Consider the following 23,183-nt stretch of genomic DNA (forward strand, 5'->3'; position numbering starts at 1 on the left):
CCCTTTAACGGGCCTCCGGCTCCTCCGCCTCTTGCATGGTCATGTCTGGCTCCTGGACAGAGGTCAGCACAAGGCCGCTGCCGGACCCCGACCCCACAAATCACGGGATGGAATGAGGAATAGGACCAAGCATCGCAACGTTTCTGGCGGGTGGAAATGCTTGGACTGGAAGGAGGAGTACGGCGCTATCCATCCTGATCAGAGACCCTCACAGCCACCCCATGATCCTCATAGCCTAGGTGATGATGGGGGTGATACTTCTCAGCATGATACCGCTCCAGAGACCGTGAAGAGGGCAGAGGTGCTGGGGGCAGGGCAGGTCACGTCACATCTCCCACAATTCATTTATTTGAAAATACGATACAAGACGCCACGTGGTCATCGACAGACATTAAAAAGAAGAACCAAGGGCCCAGCCGCCGCGGCAAGGAAGAAAGCGGAGGACGTCACACAACAGTCTCCTCTACATGAGCCGGCCCACGAGGAGCGCACACGGATGACAGGTCAGCGGGGGAGGGGTGCAGAGCGGAGTCACATATACAACGGGGGAGGGGCAGGGAAATATGGAGGAACCTACACACAAGCCAGTCCTGGAATCGTCCCCAAGATGTCAGACAGGACACGGCAAACAGTCCTCGGCCGGACGATGGAGCAGGGACTCCACCTAACGTCAGGGAGACTTCTATAAATAACACTGTGGGGTTGGGGTTCCTCCACTGGGCCGGGGTCCAGAGTAATAGACATTTACTTTAAGAAGTCTTCGAGTCGCGGCTGATGGGAGGTGGCGGCGCTGGGAGCGGCGGGCCTGGACACCTTCTTCCTTTTCATCTTGGGCGGCAGAGGGCGGATTTCAGCGACACTGCTCTGAGGGTACAGCATTAAGGAATGGCTCAGTAAACAAATGACGCTTCCCCTTTAAGTGCAGACATCGCCGTCTGGACCAATATGGCAGATCACATGACCAGGAGGCGGTCTGCTTACGCCTCCCGCGTCCACATGAAAAGGATACGGTCTGTATGAACTTTGTGCGTCCACCCAATCCATCGAACCCCGTCCGGACCTGGGGGGAGATCACAGGAGACAACATGGTGGACAAGGTCATCTCTTCTCCTGGCCCAGCGCCCCTCCTGGACATTACGTGTCATAACTAGGGATGAGCGAATCGACTTCGGATGAAACATCATTCGCTCATCCCTAGTCACAACACGGCTGGGCGCAAAAGAGGGGTCATGTGCCTGGCACCAAGGGCCCCCATTACCGGTGGGATGGCGCGTACTCACCACTCCCGTGTTCGGCCAGGCGCTCGTCAGGCTCCTGATGGGTTTCTTGTGCAGCAGCGAGTTCTTTATAAACGACGGCAGCAGCAGATCCTCCTCCTCATCCGGCGCTGAACTTACCTTTCCTGTAAAGTTCTGAGGAGAAGAGACGTTGTTACAGACGGCAGCAACCTTCACAGCATGACCCCCGGCGCGGGCTCTTACCGTTAACCCTTTAGAGTCCTGCAGGGGGCTCCCAGGAGGCCTACGGGAAGAGACAGCGAAGTAAAGCCTGGCCTCATCTACTCCCCAATACAACATTTAGACGCGAGAAACCGTCGCCTCTCCTTACTCGCTCTTGTCCAGCCTTATCTTCTTACAAGGAGCAATGGCGGTTTTCTGGGTGCACTGCTCCGGGGTGCGGATGTCAAAGCTCAGGTCCAGGTTAATATCATCTCCCAGCATCGGAGGACGGAGCTTTGGCCTCTGCAAACCGATGGGTGCAGGACTGGGGGAGGAAAGAACACAGGAGGACTGAGATTTAGGACGCCGAGGGGGAGGAGTCCGATTCTAGGAGCTCCGCCCACATTCCGTGAGCTATACGTTAAGCATTCACATTAAAGGAGGAGGATTTATTACGGACCTCTCGTACATCAGCCGACTGATGGCTTCATTGGTGGCGGTCGGCGTGCTCAGCGTCTTCTGCAGGAACTCCACTCTCTTCTTCAGACTCTGAACAAAACATTACAACAATGAGTTAAATCCTAGAAGCTCCAGCAGGACGCAGTGCGATCAGTCGCTGGCGCGCGGCTGCCATTACCACCCCACACCGGGGCAGCTCTCACCATGATCTCCCGGTCTGCATTCTCCAGCTCTTTCTGCGAGGCGATGAGCTCGTCCCGGGTCCGCGCCCGCTCCAGCTCTGCTTTCTGGGCCTAAGGGTAAAGACCATGTGTAATGTGTGGGCCAGCAACAGGGCGAGGGCTGCCTGCGGAGACTGTGCAGGGTGGAGGCCGGGCCACCCCACCGGACGCCGCCATGTGACTCACTGATCTTACAGACCGACCACCACATTCATCAAGTAATGGGGGTAAGTGGGCGGACAGTTCGGGGGGCCCCCTAACTAGGACCCATGACCCCGACCTCCCTCACAGACCTTGCTGCTAGAGGAGAACAATTCCTTCTTCAGCTTTTCCATCATTTCTGTAAAGGATTTCCGCGCTTCCTTCAGATTATCGTACTCCCTAGATACATAGAAGGAAGAAAAGGGGTTAAATGCATGGAAGGAAGACGAAGACCCTCAAATCCCCTCAGTGAGCAGCGGCCTCTCCCTCTACGGGCGCCTTCTTCCTGCACATAAACAGGGACATCCGTTTACTGCGCTAAAATAAATTATTTATATTAACGAGTCTCTGCTGACCCCGGCGACCTCCGAGTGTCAGACACCAGTGCCACATCCGGGGTCAACATAAACTGTTTATACAGCGGGTCCGGCCTTATAACCAGAGCAGCGGCCACCTACCTGATAATCCTCCTCATTATACAGTTCTCTCTCTCAGTACGGTCTACGACCGGCAACAACTGGAGACTAACAGAATCCCAGCAGCGACCGCAGCCAACCCCAAAACTCATCATCCAAGACCCCAACACAGAAGGATGGAAAGGAAAGCAGTCACTGTGTACATACATTACTTATCCTGAGTCACATCCTGTATTATACCCCAGAGCTGCACTCACTATTCTGCTGGTGCAGTCACTGTGTACATACATTACTTATCCTGTACTGATCCTGAGTTACAGCCTGTATTATACTCCAGAGCTGCACTCGCTATTCTGCTGGTGCAGTCACTGTGTACATACATTACTTATCCTGTACTGATCCTGAGTTACATCCTGTATTATACTCCAGAGCTGCACTCACTATTCTGCTGGTGCAGTCACTGTGTACATACATTACTTATCCTGAGTCACATCCTGTATTATACTCCAGAGCTGCGCTCCCTATTCTGCTGGTGCAGTCACTGTGTACATACATTACTTATCCTGTACTGATCCTGAGTTACATCCTGTATTATACTCCAGAGCTGCACTCACTATTCTGCTGGTGCAGTCACTGTGTACATACATTACTTCTCCTGTACTGATCCTGAGTTACATCCTGTATTATACTCCAGAGCTGCACTCACTATTCTGCTGGTGCAGTCACTGTGTACATACATTACTTATCCTGAGTCACATCCTGTATTATACTCCAGAGCTGCACTCACTATTCTGCTGGTGCAGTCACTGTGTACATACATTACTTATCCTGAGTCACATCCTGTATTATACTCCAGAGCTGCACTCACTATTCTGCTGGTGCAGTCACTGTGTACATACATTACTTATCCTGAGTCACATCCTGTATTATACTCCAGAGCTGCGCTCCCTATTCTGCTGGTGCAGTCACTGTGTACATACATTACTTATCCTGTACTGATCCTGAGTTACATCCTGTATTATACTCCAGAGCTGCACTCACTATTCTGCTGGTGCAGTCACTGTGTACATACATTACTTATCCTGTACTGATCCTGGGTTATATCCTGTATTATACTCCAGAGCTGCACTCACTATTCTGCTGGTACAGTCACTGTGTACATACATTACTTATCCTGTACTGATCCCGAGTTACATCCTGTATTATACTCCAGAGCTGCACTCACTATTCTGCTGGTGCAGCCACTGTGTACATACATTACTTATCCTGTACTGATCCTGAGTTACATCCTGTATTATACCCCAGAGCTGCACTCACTATTCTGCTGGTGCAGTCACTGTGTACATACATTACTTATCCTGTACTGATCCTGAGTTACATCCTGTATTATACTCCAGAGCTGCACTCACTATTCTGCTGGTGCAGTCACTGTGTACATACATTACTTACCCTGTACTGATCCAGAGTTACATCCTGTATTATACTCCAGAGCTGCACTCACTATTCTGCTGGTGCAGTCACTGTGTACACACATTACTTATCCTGTACTGATCCTGAGTTACATCCTGTATTATACTCCAGAGCTGCACTCACTATTCTGCTGGTGCAGTCACTGTGTACATACATTACTTACCCTGTACTGATCCCGAGTTACATCCTGTATTATACTCCAGAGCTGCACTCACTATTCTGCTGGTGCAGTCACTGTGTACACACATTACTTATCCTGTACTGATCCTGAGTTACATCCTGTATTATACTCCAGAGCTGCACTCACTATTCTGCTGGTGCAGTCACTGTGTACATATATTACTTATCCTGAGTTACATCCTGTATTACACTCCAGAGCTGCACTCACTATTCTGCTGGAGCAGTCACTGTGTACATACATTACTGATCCTGAGTTACATCCTGTATTATACTCCAGAGCTGCACTCACTATTCTGCTGGTGCAGTCGCTGTGTACATACATTACTTATCCTGAGTTACATCCTGTATTATACTCCAGAGCTGCACTCTGTAAGCAGACCGCTCCATCAGTGCACATATAACAGACTGCAGCAGGGGGTGAATACTTCTTGTGAGCTCTGTTCACACTAGAGAAGCGCCATCGCTTTGTACGCCATTGGCGGCGCTGATCACGTGACCCGCACAGTTGCTCTCTTACTTCTTTAATGAGACGCAGTATATGGCCAGTTGCTCCACAGCAGCTGCTCCGGAGCCCATGTCTCTGATCATGGCTTCCACTTCCGGCCGCTGAGACTGCAGCAGAACCTCGATGCTGTCACAGAAAGAGGAGGCGTTAGACTGTGCCGATTGGGGAGGACGCCCCTGCTGCCGCTCGCACCCACCTCTCCAGCTGCTGCAGCTTATTCCGCAGCCGCCGCGCCTCGTCCTTTGCCGCTTTAGTCTCCGATTGCTGAAGATCAAAGAATTTCATCTGCCGCTGAAAACAGATCAGGTGAGCGGTCAGAGAGCACCCGCCAGAGGCAGATACTGAGGGGCAGCCCCTCCCCCGAGGCGGTACCTTCAGCGAGGAGCACAGCATCTCCAGCTCCTCCACCTTCTTCTGGAGAGCTTCTATGGTGACGTTCCGGATCTCCAGCATCTCCCGCAGGGAATCCACCAGATCCTGGCATTTCCGCTTCTCCTTCTCTGCGAAAACAAAAATTTTAACCCCTTTGTGTCCACCGTTTCCAGTCTCAGCAGTCGGGTCATGGTCCTGACCCTCCACATGTAAACCCCCCAAACTGGACCATCAAACTCAGTGGGACCTGTCAGAAGCTCTGCTGATGGTGACTCCCCCGGATCAGTCAGCACCTGTATTCCCACAATGCACCACGGCCCTCGCAGACTGCGAACACGTACAGGTCCTGACCACAGGAGGCGCTCCAACCCGCCCTCCATGTCCGTGTGTCCATCCGCACTGCAGATCCCAGAGCCACTATAGTCTGAGGCTGCACTACTGAGCGTCGCCATCAAACTCAGTGGGACCTGTCAGAAGCTCTGCTGATGGCGACTCCCCCGGATCAGTCAGCACCTGTATTCCCACAATGCACCACGGCCCTCGCAGACTGCGAACACGTACAGGTCCTGACCACAGGAGGCGCACCAACCGGCCCTCCATGTCCGTGTGTCCATCCGCACTGCAGATCCCAGAGCCACTATAGTCTGAGGCTGCACTACTGAGCGTCGCCATCAAACTCAGTGGGACCTGTCAGAAGCTCTGCTGATGGCGACTCCCCCGGATCAGTCAGCACCTGTATTCCCACAATGCACCACGGCCCTCGCAGACTGCGAACACGTACAGGTCCTGACCACAGGAGGCGCTCCAACCCGCCCTCCATGTCCGTATGTCCATCCGCACTGCAGATCCCAGAGCCACTATAGCCTGAGGCTGCACTACTGAGCGTCGCCATCCATGCTGCCGGCTGGGGTAGTGTCAGGAGTGCAGCCTCAGGCGAGGAGCGAGTGACAGCCTCCTGTAATAACATGAATCGTCGCCCGCAGGACGCACCTTTCTCGTGTAGATTCGCCTTTATTTTATCCACTTCATTCTGTAACATAAGAGAATTATTAGTGCATCACTACACGCCACATACATACATGTGCTGGAGCGGGGGAGGGGAGCGCACCTTCAATGACTCGGGGTCGAGGGTCGTGTCTTCCTCCAAACCGACATCGAAGAAAAGCTTCTGTATGATCTGCCGCTTACTGACCTGAGGACACAGCAAGACCGTCACCGCCGCCATTCAACGTCATACGTGGAAACAGCGGTGGGGGAGGGGCACTTACCTGGATGCGGCACTGAGGACACGTCCGACTCGGGGCCGAGGTGAACCATTGCTCCAGGCTGAGGAGAAGAGGCAGCCGTAAATACAGAGCCACGGACATGAACTAGAGCCACAGACGGGGGACACACATGGGGGCATGAACCTGTGGGTGCTCACATATAGGAGGAGTCAACTGGGGGACACAAAAATAGGGGGGGCATGAACCAGGGCAACACACATGGGGGCACGCCTTCCGCCTTGATTCACGCAACCAAGAGACAAACATATGAGGGGGGCATTAACCAAGGCCCCAAAGGGAAGACCGAGGAGCTCTCCAAACAAGTAAGGGACAATGATGTGGAGAAGGACAAGTCAGGGTTAGGTTATAATAAAATATCCAAATCTTTGCTGATCCCCAGGAGCTCCATCAAATCTATCATAACCAGATGGAAAGAACATGGCACCACAGCAAACCTGCCAAGAGACGGCCGCCCACCAAAACTGACGGACCGGGCCAGGAGGGCATTAATCAGAGAGGCAGCACAGAGACCTAAGGTGACCCCGGAGGAGCTGCAGAGTTCCACAGCAGAGACTGGAGGATCTGTACAGAGGACAACAATAAGCCGTACGCTCCATAGAGTTGGGCTTTATGGCGGAGCGGCCAGAAGAAAGCCATTACTGTCAGCAAAAAACAAAAAGGCGCGTCGTGAGGTTGTGAAAAGGCCTGTGGGAGACCCAAAATGTATGGAGGACAGGGCTCCGGTCTGAGGAGACTCCCAAAATGTATGGAGGACGGGGCTCCGGTCTGAGGAGACTCCCAAAATGTATGGAGGAAGGGGCTCCGGTCTGAGGAGACTCCCAAAATGTATGGAGGAAGGGGCTCCGGTCTGAGGAGACTCCCAAAATGTATGGAGGAAGGGGCTCCGGTCTGAGGAGACTCCCAAAATGTATGGAGGAAGGGGCTCCGGTCTGAGGAGACTCCCAAAATGTATGGAGGAAGGGGCTCCGGTCTGAGGAGACTCCCAAAATGTATGGAGGAAGGGGCTCCGGTCTGAGGAGACTCCCAAAATGTATGGAGGAAGGGGCTCCGGTCTAAGGAGACTCCCAAAATGTATGGAGGAAGGGGCTCCGGTCTGAGGAGACTCCCAAAATGTATGGAGGAAGGGGCTCCGGTCTGAGGAGACTCCCAAAATGTATGGAGGAAGGGGCTCCAGTCTGAGGAGACTCCCAAAATGTATGGAGGAAGGGGCTCCGGTCTGAGGAGACTAACATTGGACTTTTCGGCCATCAAAGAAAACGCTATGTCTGGCGCAAACCCAACACATCACCCAAAGAACACCATCCCCACAGTGAGACCTGGTGGTGGCAGCATCATACTGGGGGGACTGGGAAACTGGTCAGAGCTGAGGGAAAGATGGATGGTGCTAAATACAGGGATATCCTTCAGTAGAACCTGCCCCACTCTGTGCGTGATCTGAGGCTAGGACGGAGGCTCACCTTCCAGCAGGACAATGAACCCAAACACACGGCTAAAGCAACACTTGAGGGGTTTAAGGGGAAACATGTATCTGTGGTCAGACGTAAAGATTGCTGTTCACAAGCGCAAACATCCGACCTGAAGGAGCCGGAGCCGTTCTGCAAGGAGGAACGGGCAACAATCTCAGCGGACAGATGTGGCGACTGCTCCTAGAGACTTATCCAAAGCGACTCGGAGCTACTTCTGCAAGGCACTGTATATAGGGGTGTATGATGAGGACACGGTATACAGCATACAGGTCACATATCTGGGGCACACACATGTATGATGTATGGGCGGTACATGGAGAACACAACGTCTGAGGACACGAGGACCGAAACTGTGGATCTCAAAGTCCCGAAGTCGGTCTCCAGAGATCTTGATGTTCCTTCGTCCATGGTGCACACGTAATGTACTCAAGACATTGACACCCCGTGGCGCTGATCTCCCTGGACGTGGACAGAACAGAAAAACTGATGAAAGGTTTTAACGCAGGATGGTCCGGATGGTGGATAAGGAGCCCCATCAAGTTCCAAAGAACTTCAAGCTGTCCAGCTGGCTCCGGGAGCGTCAGCGCGAACTACCCCTCCACACGTGAGTGAAACGCTATGGCAGGAGACCCAGGAGGAACCCCGCTGACACAGAGACATAAAGAACTTGGCTGCAGTTTGCCAAAATCCTTCCGGGAAAACGTCTTGTGGATGGATGAGACCAAGATAGAGCTTATTGGTAAAGCACATCATTCTACTGTTTACTGAAAACCGAGTGAGGCCTACAAAGAAAAGAACACGGGACCTACAGCCACATGGTGGCGGTTCAAAGATGTTTTGGGGTTGTTCTGCTGCCGCTGGCACTGGGGGTCTTGGCATCATGAAATGTGAAGATTACCAAAGGTTTTGGGTCGCACTGTAGGCCCAGTGTCAGAATGCTGGGTTTGTGTCCTAGGTCAAGGGTCTTCCTGCTGGACAATGACCCCAAGAAGCCCCCTAAAAAAGATGGGAACAAGCGCTGGGGAGTTCTGAAGTGGCCGGCAGTGAGTCCAGATCTAAAGCCCATTGAACACCGTGGAGAAGGCGACCTTCAAACATGAGAGATCTGGAGAAGTATGCAAAAGCAGAGAGTGCTCCAAACGTCCAGCTGAGGTGGAAGAAGCTCATGGACGGTTATAGATTGATGTCACTTATTTTGTGCGCTAAGGCCTCTTGCACGAGACCGTACGCCCTCTGAAACTAGCAACAGAGCTCTTTTTTTCCCCCCGTAGATTCTTTAAGATTAATAGCTAAGAATATGGCCCTTTCCAACTCTATCAGAAGGTCTGTCTGGCTCAAATTATGGTCTGGAGACTCATCATCAAAAAATAATCTATGCTCACTCCCTTTTGAGCCCGGGAAGTTATTCGGATCCCATCTAGATAAACTTCTGGAATCCAGTAATGAAGAAAAAGCGTTGAATTTTCCCCAATTTAAGGGAAGAGAAAAGATGCCTTTTTTTTATATAGAAGATATGGATCAAGAGGACGCTTCAACAGAAGCAGACCTGACAGAAGGTCCTGGATGGCTTCAAAATCAAAGAAGAAATCAAAGGATGGAAAACCCTCTAAAGAAGGAATTCTAACGCCAGAAGCCAAGTAGGAGGTCGGCTGACACATCACTACTCAGAGTGGCAAAGGGTTACTTCAGACGCTTGGGTTCTAAACATCATAAAAGAAGGATACATGTTGGAACTAGATCGACATCCAAGGGACAGATTTCTTCTGAACAAGAAAGAAGATCCCAAAAATGTTTGTCTTCTAGACGAGTTCATAGAGAAAGGAGCCTTAGAACCAGTACCCATGCAAAGAGGTACCGGAATATACTCCAAAATATTTCAGGTCCTGAAGCCAGGGGGAAAGTATCATCTTATCATAGACCTTCGATACCTGAATCAATTCATGAAAAAGATCCATTTCAAGATGGAGACATTAAGATCTATCACAGCGGTGCTCACAGAAAATCAGTTCATGGTCTCTCTGGATCTAAGAGACGCCTACCTGCACATCCCTATAAGAGAAAAATCCAGAAGATTCCTAAGAATAGCGGTCATAAGAAAGAGTAAAATATCACACTTCCAGTTCAAAGCACTACCGTTTGGCCTTTGTTCCTCTCCCAGAATCTTCACTAAGGTGGCAGTCCTGGTTTCAGTACATCTCTGTCTCCAGAGAATACAAGTGTTTCCATATCTCGACGACTGGTTACTGGTAGCTCAGTCAGAAGACCTGCTACACTTACATCTCACACAAGCTATCGAGACGCTTCAAAAACTAGGGTTTTTAATAAACTGGGAGAAATCAGATGTGATTCCTACTACCTCAAAGATTTTTCTGGGCCTGCAGATAGATACATATCTATGGCTCTGTTTCTTCCCCCACCAAAGATCAAAGCCCCGAAAAAAGAAATAAAGATTCTCATTTCTTTACATTTTCCCACAGTCCGCAGAGTGATGAAGACCCTGGGACACCTAACAGCAGTAACGGATGCGGTACCTTGGGGAAGAATCCATACCAGAGACCTACAGCAAAACATGCTTCAAGTCTGGCATCGCATTTCTCACAATCTGGAAGCAAGAGTGAGACTAAGGCCTTCAGCAGTCCAGAGCCTCAGGTGGTGGTTGCAATCCAGAAATCTATCCAAGGGGAAGACCTTCAAATATCTAACCCCAGTAGTAATCACTACAGATGCGTCTGGCCGAGGCTGGGGAGCCAATCTTCAAGACGGTTGGATCAAGGGGCTGTGGTCCTCCGAGGACAAGAAGAAGTCTTCAAACTTAAAAGAACTAAAGTTAGTGCAACTGGCACTTCTCCAGTTGAAGAAACTTATAGTAGGAAAACCGGTGCCGATTTGTTCGGACAATCTTGCAACTGTATTCTACCTCAACAAGCAGGGTGGAACAAGAAACAGTTCCATCCTGAAGTTGTGCAAAGAGATCTTCAGTTGGGCAGAAGCCAATATCTTAGAGCTAAAATCCATGCATATAAGAGGTTGCTTGAATATTCAAGCGGATCGTCTGAGCCAGAGAAAAATAGACCCAGCAGATTGGGAACTGAACCAGAAGATATTTCAGCAGATTGAGATGTCCAGATTAGGACTTGATGACATTGGCCTCGAACAAAAAAGTTCCCAAATTCTGCTCTCTGAACAGGCTGGACAAGCCCACAATACTGGATGCCTTTTCCTTCAGTTGGAGACGCCTGTTTGTCTACATTTTTCCTCCAGTACCTCTCATCCTAAGAGTCCTGAGGAAGATAATGATGGACAAGCCTCAGACGATATTAATAGCCCCATTCTGGCCAAGGAGGTCGTGGTTCCCTCTATTACTCCGGCTATCCAAGGGGGAGTTCTGGAAGCTTCCCCCAGTTCCAGATCTACTGTTACAAGACGGTCTCTATCACCAGAGCCTGAACCATTTACACCTGACAGCCTGGAGGTTGAGAGATCTAAGTTAGTGGAGATGGGCCTCTCTGAATCTGTAGTTAAGACCTTATTATGTTCCCGCAAGGATTCTACTAATAAAAGATACGCTAGAATATGTAAGAAATTTACAGCCTGGATGGCTGAGGCGAACCAGGTGAAGATTGATGTCGGATCCATTCTTCAATTTCTTCAGGAAGGTTTCCAGAAGGGATTTAAGCCTAACACATTAAAAGCGCACATGACGGCTATCAATATTATGACTGAGAACAGATTTCTCCATCACCCGCTGATCTTCAGATTCTTCAAAGCAATAAGACGACTGAAACCTACGCATAGAGAGCCTACACCGGTCTGGGACCTCCATCTGGTTTTGAGGACGCTTACACTTGCTCCATTTGAACCCTTGCAGCAAACTGACTTAAAATGGCTGTCATACTAAGTATTGTTTCTCGTTGCTGTCACCTCCGCAAAAAAATAGTAGGTGAACTTCAAGCGCTGTCTTCTAAATACCCCTATTTAAGAATCCTGCCTGATGGGGTCCTTCTTCGCACCATACCTTCCTTCACTTCCAAGGTGCCTTCTGCTGCTAACAATAATAGAGAAGCCTTTCTCCCCGGGTTTTTTCCTGACCCGGTTGATGAAGAACAAACTACTTCATACTCTAGATCTGAAAAGGGCTATCGAGATACATCTCCAGAGAACAGAAGAGTTCCGGTTAGCCGAAAATGTGTTCGTATTGTTCACAGGTCCAAGAAGAGGCGACAACCTTCCAGAGATACATTAGCTAGATGGCTAAAGGACACTATCAAAGAATCCTACTCCTTAGAAGAAATGGTTTCTCCTTTTCCAATTAAAGCCCATTCAACAAGACCTGCCGCAGGTGTCTATAGAAGAGATCTGCAATGCTGCCTCCTGGTCCTCATCCCAGACCTTCATGAAGCATTATCGCTTAGACATCAACGCTAGAAGCTCAGCCTTTGGTACTGGGGTATTAAGTGCAGTTCTTGATGAAAAATCCCCCCTTCATGATCTATACACATCCCATGCTGTGCTGCCGGAGGACGGAAGGGAAATCTGTACCTGGGATTTTACTTTCCTCGAGTCCGAAGGCAGCACAGATATACCCTCCCTGAGATACATTCTGTTATTTCGCATTGAATGAAAGTCTATTTATTTTTTTTACACAGTGGAGCGTTATGGGAGGCCAGCTCTATAGTGTCTACTAATGATCTAATTAATTATTTTAATCTAGGTGGGCGGTCCTAGCCAAGGGAATGAAGACGAGCTTAACCCATGCTGTGCTGCCTTTGGACTCAAGGAAAGTAAAATCCCAGGTACAGATTTTCCCTATATGGGGTACAGACGTATATAATGAGGGGTATATATGATATATGGGGGTACAGACATGTAATATGAGTATATGTGATATATAGGTGTACAGAGGTGTAATATGAGGGGTATATGATATATGGGGGTACAGCCATGTAATATGAGGTATATATGATATATGGGGGTACAGCTGTGTAATATGAGGGGGATATATGGGGGTACAGCCATGTAATATGAGGGGTATACACCCACCTAAAGAATTATTAGGAGCACCATACTAATACGGTGTTGGACCCCCTTTTGCCTTCAGAACTGCCTTAATTCTACGTGGCATTGATTCCACAAGGTGCTGATAGCATCTTTAGAAATGTTGGCCCATATTGATAGGATAGCATCTTGCAGTTGATGGAGATTTGAGGGATGCACATCCAGGGCACGAAGCTCCCGTTCCACCACATCCCAAAGATGGTCTATTGGGCTGAGATCTGGTGACTGTGGGGCCATTTTAGTGCAGTGACCTCATTGTCATGTTCAAGAAACCAATTTTCCAGTCTTCAACAGTCCAATTTTGGTGAGCTCGTGCAAATTGTAGCCTCTTTTTCCTATTTGTAGTGGAGATGAGTGGTACCCGGTGGGGTCTTCTGCTGTTGTAGCCCATCCGCCTCCAGGTTGTGCGTGTTGTGGCTTCACAGATGCTTTGCTGCAGACCTCGGGTGTAACGAGTGGTTATTTCAGTCAACGTTGCTCTTCTATCAGCTTGAATCAGTCGGCCCATTCTCCTCTGACCTCTAGCATCAACAAGGCATTCTCGCCCACAGGACGGCCGCATACTGGAGGTTTTTCCCTTTTCACACCATTCTTTGTAAACCCTAGAAATGGTTGTGCGTGAAAATCCCAGTAACTGAGCAGATTGTGAAATACTCAGACCGGCCCGTCTGGCACCAACAACCATGCCACGCTCAAAATGGCTTAAATCACCTTTCTTTCCCATTCTGACATTCAGTTTGGAGTTCAGGAGATTGTCTTGACCAGGACCACAACCCGACATGCATCGAAGCAACTGCCATGTGATTGATTGACTAGAGAATCGCATTAATGAGACATAGAACAGGTGTTCCCAATAATTCTTTAGGTGAGGGTGTATGATATATGGGGGTACAGCTGTGTAATATGAGGGGTATATATGATATATGGGGGTACAGCCGTGTAATATGAGGGGTATATATGATATATGGGGTACAGCCGTGTAATATGAGGGGTATATATGATATATGGGGTACAGCCGTGTAATATGAGGGGTATATATGATATACGAGGGTACAGCCGTGTAATATGAGGGGTATATATGATATATGGGGGTACAGCCGTGTAATATGAGGGGTATATATGATATATGGGGGTACAGCCGTGTAATATGAGGGGTATATATGGGGGTACAGCCGTGTAATATGAGGGGTATATATGATATATGGGGTACAGCCGTGTAATATGAGGGGTATATATGATATATGGGGGTACAGCTGTGTAATATGAGGGGTATATATGGGGGTACAGCCGTGTAATATGAGGGGTATATATGATATATGGGGGTATAGCCGTGTAATATGAGGGGTATATGGGGGGTACAGCCGTGTAATATGAGGGGTATATATGATATATGGGGGGTACAGCCGTGTAATATGAGGGGTATATATGATATACGGGGGTACAGCCGTGTAATATGAGGGGTATATATGATATACGGGGGTACAGCCATGTAATATGAGGGGTATATATGATATATGGGGGTACAGCCGTGTAATATGAGGGGTATATATGATATACGGGGGTACAGCCATGTAATATGAGGGGTATATATGATATATGGGGGTACAGCCGTGTAATATGAGGGGTATATATGATATACGGGGGTACAGCCATGTAATATGAGGGGTATATATGATATATGGGGGTACAGCCGTGTAATATGAGGGGTATATGGGGGTATAGCCGTGTAATATGAGGGGTATATATGGGGGTACAGCCGTGTAATATGAGGGGTATATATGATATATGGGGGTATAGCCGTGTAATATGAGGGGTATATGGGGGGGTACAGCCGTGTAATATGAGGGGTATATATGATATATGGGGGGTACAGCCGTGAAATATGAGGGGTATATATGGGGGTACAGCCGTGTAATATGAGGGGTATATGATATATGGGGGTGCAGCCGTGTAATATGAGGTATATATGGGGGTACAGCCGTGTAATATGAGGGGTATATATGATATATGGGGCTACAGCCGTGTAATATGAGGGTACAGCCGTGTAATATGAGGGGTATATGGGGGTACAGCCGTGAAATATGAGGGGGTATATGATATATGGGGGTACAGCCGTGTAATATGAGGGGTATATACGGGGGCACAGGCCGGGATCTACCAGAGGTGGTGGAAGGTGTGTCCGCAGTGGATGGCCGCCACATCGCTGTGCTGGTCCAGGAAGTCGGAGCAGATGGTGCACTGGGCGCGGATGGGCATCACTGACTGCAGCCGGACCCGCCGATCACTACTTCGATTTTACCGCGATCACTGCCGGCAACAGCACGTCAGCAGCGCGACCGCCTCATGATTGGCTGCGCAGGGACTGACGTCACTACGTACGACGCGGCGGCTGATGGAACGAGCGGGAAGACTGACAGGACGGCTGACCTATGGCGGGTAGGAGAGGCGTGTGACATCACCGTGTATTATACCGTCATGTGTGACATCATCACCGTGTATTATACCGTCATGTGTGACATCACCGTGTATTATACTGTCATATATTACATCACCGTGTATTATACCGTCATATGTTACATCATCACCGTGTATTATACCGTCATGTGTGACATCACCGTGTATTATACCGTCATATGTTACATCATCACCGTGTATTATACCGTCATGTGTGACATCACCGTGTATTATACCGTCATGTGTGACATCATCACCGTGTATTATACCGTCATGTGTGACATCACCGTGTATTATACCGTCATATGTTACATCATCACCGTGTATTATACCGTCATGTGTGACATCACTGTGCATTATATACCGTCATATATTACATCATCACCGTGTATTATACCGTCATGTGTGACATCACCGTTAGAGATGAGCGAACTTCTGTTTTAAGTTCGGCGTCTAAAGTTCGGCTTCCGGTTAGCGGAGAATCCCGATCTGGAACCGGATATGGATTCCGACTTCCGTTGTGGTCCGTGGTAGCGGAATCAATAATCGGCCATTATTGATTCCGCTACCACGGACCACAACGGAAGTCGGAATCCATATCCGGTTCCAGATCGGGATTCTCCGCTAACCGGAAGCCGAACTTTAGACGCCGAACTTAAAACAGAAGTTCGCTCATCTCTAATCACCGTGCATTATATACCGTCATATATTACATCACCGTGCATTGACCTGTTCGGGCCCCAGTGGTGCGATCTTCGGCCCGGCTGAACTCCCTGATCCCCGTAGCGGTATTCTGCAGGCGGTGTACTGCGTCTGCGGGGGCCCTCCGGCACTAAAATCTAGACCTTAGTAAGGCTTCTGACACTGTCCCACATAGAAGGCTTATCAGTAAATGCAGTCTTTGGGCTTGGACTCCCATATTGTTGAATGGATTAGGCAGTGGCTGAGGGACAGACAACAGAGGGTTGTAGTCCATGGAGTATATTCAGACCAGGGTCTTGTTACCAGTGGGGACCTCAGGGATCTGTTCTGGGACCCATATTGTTTAATGTCTTTATCAGCGACATTGCAGAAGGCCTCGATGGTAAGGTGGGTCTTTTTGCTGATGACACAAAGATGTGTAACAGGGTTGATGTTCCTGGAGGGATACACCGAATGGGAAAGGATTTAGGAAAACTAGAGGAATGGTCAAAAATCTGGCAACTAAAATGTAATGTTGATAAGTGCGAGATAATGCACCTGGGGCGTAAATACCCAAGAGCAGAATATACAATCAGCGATACAGTCCTAACCTCAGTATCTGAGGAAAGGGGTTTAGGGGTCAGTATTTCAGAAGACTTAAAGGTAGGCAGACCATGTCATAGAGCAGCAGGAGATGCTAGCAGAATGCTGGGGTGTATAGGGAGAGGCATTACCAGTAGACAGAGGGAGGCGCTCATGCCGCTCTACAGAGCACTAGTGAGACCTCATCTGGAGTATTGTGCGCAGTACTGGAGACCATATCTCCAGAAGGATACTGATACTTTGGAGAGAGTTCAGAGAAGAGCTACTAAACTGGTCCATGGATTGCAGGATAAAACTTACCAGGAAAGATGAAAGGACCTTAACATGTAGAGCTTGGAAGAAAGACGAGACAGAGGGGAGATGAGAGAGACTGCTAAATACATAAAGGGAATCAACAAGGGAAAAGAGGAGAGAAGATTTACAGGAAGAAAAACTGCTACAAGAGGACAGAGTGTTACATTAGAGGGGCAAAGGTTTAACAGTAATATCAGGAAGTATTACTTTACTGAGAGAGTAGTGGATGCAGGGAATAGCCTTCCTGCAGAAGTGGCAGCTGCAAATACAGTGGAGGAGGTTAAGCATGCATGGGATAGGCATAAGGCCATCCTTCATATAAGATAGGGCCGGGGCTATCCATAGTATTCAGTATATTGGGCAGACTAGATGGGCCACATGGGTCTTATCTGCCGACACATTCTAGGTTTCTATGTTAGGTCACCTCTGAGGGATCTGTTCTACCCCAGGGTCCGTAGACGCGGCGATGGCGCTAGTTACTCGACCAGATGGATGTTGTGTCTCTCAGTCTAATGTGGTGGAGTCCGAGGAGCCATGTGAGGGGCCCTCGTCTTCTGAACAGAGAAGGGCCCCTGCGTCTACTGCGGCCTCCCTGCGGGTGTTTCCCGCAAACACTGACAGGGTTCTGCTTCCGGTACAGCCTCTGTGAGTTCTGATTGCACCGGTGTCCGGGGGGTTCTACTCCTGCAGCCGGGGGATTTATGGAGCTCAGGACTCCAGATTTGGCAGAAAAGGTTGTAGGGCAGGTTGTCTCTGATGGCGGAGGGCAGGTTGTCTCTGATGGCAGAGCGCAGGTTGTCTCTGATGGCGGAGGGCAGGTTGCCTCTGATGGCGGAGGGCAGGTTGCCTCTGGTGGCGGAGCGCAGGTTGTCTCTGATGGCGGAGCGCAGGTTGTCTCTGATGGCAGAGCGCAGGTTGTCTCTGATGGCGGAGGGCAGGTTGCCTCTGATGGCGGAGCGCAGGTTGCCTCTGATGGCGGAGGGCAGGTTGCCTCTGATGGCGGAGGGCAGGTTGCCTCTGATGGCGGAGGGCAGGTTGCCTCTGATGGCGGAGGGCAGGTTGCCTCTGATGGCGGAGGGCAGGTTGCCTCTGATGGCGGAGCGCAGGTTGCCCCTGATGGCGGACAAGTGGACAAGCTGAGGGATCTGCCAGGTTCTGGAGAAGTTCTCCAGGTGCTTTGTATCTGATTGTCCATGAAATGGAAGACATTTTTGTCAGTAGTGGAATTTACTATCAAAAGCCAAGTCAGCTCCTCTGGTGGCTTCTCACCTTCACCCTCCACCGTGTGCCAGTCACTGCACCGATCCCTTCTCCATGTGCCAGTCACTGCACCGATCCCTCCTCCCTGTGCCAGTCACTGCACCGATCCCTTCTCCATGTGCCGGTCACTGCACCAATCCCTCCTTGCTGTGCCGGTCACTGCACAGATCCCTCCGCCCTGTCCCCGTCACTGCTCTGCTCCCTCCTCCATGTGCCAGTCACTGCACCGTTCCCTCCACCATGATCCAGTCACTGCACCGATCCCTCCTCCCTGTGCCAGTCACTGCACTGATCCCTTCATCCTGTGCCGGTCACTGCACAGATCCCTCCTCCCTGTGCCGGTCACTGCACCGATCCCTCCTCCCTGTGCCAGTCACTGCACCGATCCCTCCTCCCTGATCCAGTCACTGCACCGATCCCTCCTCCCTGTGCCAGTTACTGCACCGATCCCTCCTCCCTGTGCCAGTCACTGCACCGCTCCCTCCTCCCTGATCCAGTCACTGCATCGATCCCTCCTCCCTGTGCCAGTTACTGCACCGATCCCTCCTCCTTGATCCAGTCACTGCACGATCCCTCCTCCCTGTGCCAGTTACTGCACCGATCCCTCCTCCCTGATCCAGTCACTGCACCGATCCCTCCACTGTGTGCCAGTCACTGCACCGATCCCTCCACTGTGTGCCAGTCACTGCACCAATCCCTCCACTGTGTGCCATTCACTGCACCGATCCCTCCTCCCTGTGCCAGTCACTGCACCGATTCCTCCTCCCTGTGCCAGTCACTGCACCAATCCCGCCTCCCTGTGCCAGTCACTGCACCGATCCCTCCACTGTGTGCCATTCACTGCACCGATCCCTCCACTGTGTGCCATTCACTGCTCCGCTCCCTCCTCCCTGTGCCAGTCACTGCACCGATTCCTCCTCCCTGTGCCAGTCACTGCACCAATCCCGCCGCCCTGTGCCAGTCACTGCACCGAACCCTCCATCATGCGTCAGTCACTGTACTGATCCCTCCTCCCTGTGCCAGTCACTGCACCGATCCCTCCTCCCTGTGCCAGTCACTGCACCGATCCCTCCACTGTGTGCCAGTCACTGCACCGATCCCTCCACTGTGTGCCATTCACTGCACCGATCCCTCCACTGTGTGCCATTCACTGCTCCGCTCCCTCCTCCCTGTGCCAGTCACTGCACCGATTCCTCCTCCCTGTGCCAGTCACTGCAACAATCCCGCCTCCCTGTGCCAGTCACTGCACCGATCCCTCCATCATGCGTCAGTCACTGTACTGATCCCTCCACTGTGTGCCAGTTACTGCACCGATCCCTCCTCCCTGTGCCAGTTACTGCACCGATCCCTCCTCCCTGATCCAGTCACTGCACGATCCCTCCTCCCTGTGCCAGTTACTGCACCGATCCCTCCACTGTGTGCCAGTCACTGCACCGATCCCTCCACTGTGTGCCAGTCACTGCACCGATCCCTCCACTGTGTGCCATTCACTGCACCGATCCCTCCACTGTGTGCCATTCACTGCTCCACTCCCTCCTCCCTGTGCCAGTCACTGCACCGATTCCTCCTCCCTGTGCCAGTCACTGCAACAATCCCGCCTCCCTGTGCCAGTCACTGCACCGATCCCTCCACTGTGTGCCATTCACTGCACCGATCCCTCCACTGTGTGCCATTCACTGCTCCGCTCCCTCCTCCCTGTGCCAGTCACTGCACCGATTCCTCCTCCCTGTGCCAGTCACTGCACCAATCCCGCCTCCCTGTGCCAGTCACTGCACCGATCCCTCCATCATGCGTCAGTCACTGTACTGATCCCTCCACTGTGTGCCAGTCACTGCACCGATCCCTCCACTGTGCGCCAGTCACTGCACCGATCCCTCCACTGTGTGCCATTCACTGCTCCGCTCCCTCCTCCCTGTGCCAGTCACTGCACCGATTCCTCCTCCCTGTGCCAGTCACTGCACCAATCCCGCCTCCCTGTGCCAGTCACTGCACCGATCCCTCCATCATGCGTCAGTCACTGTACTGATCCCTCCACTGTGTGCCAGTCACTGCACCGCTCCCTCCTCCCAGTGCCAGTAACTGCACCGCTCCCTCCTCCCTGTCCCAGACACTGCACCGCTCCCTCCTCCCTGTCCCAGACACTGCACCGATTCCTCCTCCCTGTGCCAGTCACTGCACCAATCCCGCCTCCCTGTGCCAGTCACTGCACCAATCCCTCCATCATGTGTCAGTCACTGCACCGATCCCTCCACTGTGCGCCATTCACTGCACCGATCCCTCCATCATGCGTCAGTCACTGTACTGATCCCTCCACCCTGTCCCCGTCACTGCACCGATCCCTCCACTGTGTGCCAGTCACTGCCCGATCCCTCCTCCCTGTGCCAGTCACTGCACCAATCCCGCCTCCCTGTGCCAGTCACTGCACCGATCCCTCCATCATGCGTCAGTCACTGTACTGATCCCTCCACTGTGTGCCAGTCACTGCACCGCTCCCTCCTCCCAGTGCCAGTAACTGCACCGCTCCCTCCTCCCTGTCCCAGACACTGCACCGCTCCCTCCTCCCTGTCCCAGACACTGCACCGATTCCTCCTCCCTGTGCCAGTCACTGCACCAATCCCGCCTCCCTGTGCCAGTCACTGCACCAATCCCTCCATCATGTGTCAGTCACTGCACCGATCCCTCCACTGTGCGCCATTCACTGCACCGATCCCTCCATCATGCGTCAGTCACTGTACTGATCCCTCCACCCTGTCCCCGTCACTGCACCGATCCCTCCACTGTGTGCCAGTCACTGCCCGATCCCTCCTCCCTGTGCCAGTCACTGCACCGATCCCTCCTCCCTGTGCCAGTCACTGCACCAATCCCTCCACTGTGTGCCAGTCACTGCACCGATCCCTCCTCCCTGATCCAGTCACTGCACCGATCCCTCCTCCCTGTGCCAGTCACTGCACCGATCCCTCCTCCCTGTGCCAGTCACTGCACCGATCCCTCCACCCTGTGCCAGTCACTGCACCAATCCCTCCACCGTGTGCCATTCACTGCACCGATCCCTCCTCCCTGATCCAGTCACTGCACCGATCCCTCCACCCTGTGCCAGTCACTGCACCAATCACTCCACTGTGTGCCATTCACTGCACCGATACCTCCTCCCTGATCCAGTCACTGCACCGATCCCTCCTCCCTGTGCCAGTCACTGCACCGATCCCTCCTCCCTGATCCAGTCACTGCACCGATTCCTCCACTGTGTGCCATTCACTGCACCGATCCCTCCTCCCTGTGCCAGTTACTGCACCGATCCCTCCTCCCTGATCCAGTCACTGCACCGATCCCTCCTCCCTGTCCCCGTCACTGCACATTATAAACTCCCGGCCCTGTGACACAGCAGAAGTACCTGATGCCACCACTAGATGTCAGCGTGCCTCTCCTCCGGCCCCACATTGTGCACAGCAGGCGGCAGACATATGTTTTTGCCCCCAGGCAGGATCTGGACCTAATTCAGCTCCCAGAGGTCAGGCAGAGGGGCTCCTGAGGGTCTCCCTTTCATCTGGCAGTGAACTGTCCGCCCTGGTGCCCCTCTCGTTAAATGGCTAATGAGTTGGATCTGGGAGAAGCTTTGTGCTGAGGATGATGAGGGTTTTCTGCGAGACGGCCATTTGTCACTGTCTCCCCCGGCAGCGATCTGTCACTGGCTCAGACACACAGTGTTATCACTTACACGTGTAAAACATGGCTCCATGTCAGCCGCTGTTTGCGACTTTCACACTAGCGTTACGATTTTCCGGTATTGAGATCCGTCATAGGGTCTCAAAACCGGGGGGAAAAAGCTTCCGTTTAGCCCCATTTATTGTGAATGGCGACAAAACGGAACGGAACAGAACGGAGCCACTAAAATGCATTCCGTTCTCATACAGGAGCGCAGCGTGCTGCGGTTTGCTTTCCGTCCTAGGATGCGGAGCAAGACGGATCCGGCATTACTCACAATGCAAGTCATTGGGGACTTTCTCTGACCCAATAGAAAACGGATCCGTCTTGGCGATGTTACAGATAATGCAATCCGTTCATGACGGATGCAGACGGTTGTATTGCCGGATCCAGTAAGAACGCTGGTGTGAAAGTCGCCTCACCTTTCCCGTCTGCGTCGGATCCTCTGTTCAGGGCGTCCGTCACATAAATTGTCCGAAATAGCGGATGTCCTGCGTGCAGAATAGTCATGGGGATCTGGTATTTGCCGAGTTCGGCTCCTCCGTTATTTTCCCTATAACTGAGCAGACCCTGAATAACGAGCGCCTAGAGGCAATGTTTGGGAATGCTCCTGCTCGTCAGTGCACTGTATGCGGATAAGCAATCTCTACCGCCATCGCCATCCTCGTACATTGGCGCTGTGTCAGAAGACTGGCTGACCTCTCTTTACCAACCAATCAGATCTCAGCTTTCATTTTCCAACCGAGCCCTGAAAACATGAAAGCTGGAATCTGATTGGTCGCTGCAGGGAGCTCGGCCAGTCTCGATCAATCTCCCCCATTGTGTGATGAATGGGGGGGGGCACCCTTGGGGGTGGGATACGGATAATAACGTACCGCGGGGGTCTGCGGTGACCTTCCCCGGATTCTCCTCTCCATTGTGTGGTCTCTCGGCTTCGCCTCCTCGTTCTGTGTACGCAGCGGTGATGACGTCATAGTGCGCGCTGACAGCTCTGCTCAGTCCTGGCGTCTGTGACATCAGAGGAAACTCCCAGGATGTCGCCGAGATGATGGCCGCCGCTCTTTAGGGGTTTGTCTTTGTGACCCCAGATCAGAGGTAAATCTCTGGAGACCCCGACAG

The 23,183-nt window shown here is 51.5% G+C and overlaps 1 protein-coding gene across 1 annotated transcript; it reads right to left on the reverse strand.

Moving 5' to 3' along the window:
- Window positions 1-332: 332 nt before the first annotated feature.
- LOC122922660 (TRAF interacting protein) lies at window positions 333-15,400 on the reverse strand. Its single transcript, XM_044273350.1, has 15 exons — window positions 15,229-15,400; window positions 6,532-6,589; window positions 6,372-6,455; window positions 6,254-6,293; window positions 5,264-5,391; window positions 5,088-5,182; window positions 4,904-5,017; window positions 2,413-2,500; window positions 2,102-2,191; window positions 1,900-1,988; window positions 1,609-1,764; window positions 1,482-1,521; window positions 1,281-1,412; window positions 1,010-1,060; window positions 333-864 (listed from the first exon to the last, which is right to left on the reverse strand). Exons 1-15 carry the CDS (start codon window positions 15,324-15,326, stop codon window positions 745-747), a joined length of 1,383 nt encoding a protein of 460 aa, XP_044129285.1. The 5' UTR covers window positions 15,327-15,400; the 3' UTR covers window positions 333-744.
- Window positions 15,401-23,183: the final 7,783 nt, after the last annotated feature.

This window comes from Bufo gargarizans, unplaced genomic scaffold (assembly GCF_014858855.1).
Source record: "Bufo gargarizans isolate SCDJY-AF-19 unplaced genomic scaffold, ASM1485885v1 fragScaff_scaffold_587_pilon, whole genome shotgun sequence".
NCBI lineage: Eukaryota > Metazoa > Chordata > Amphibia > Anura > Bufonidae > Bufo > Bufo gargarizans.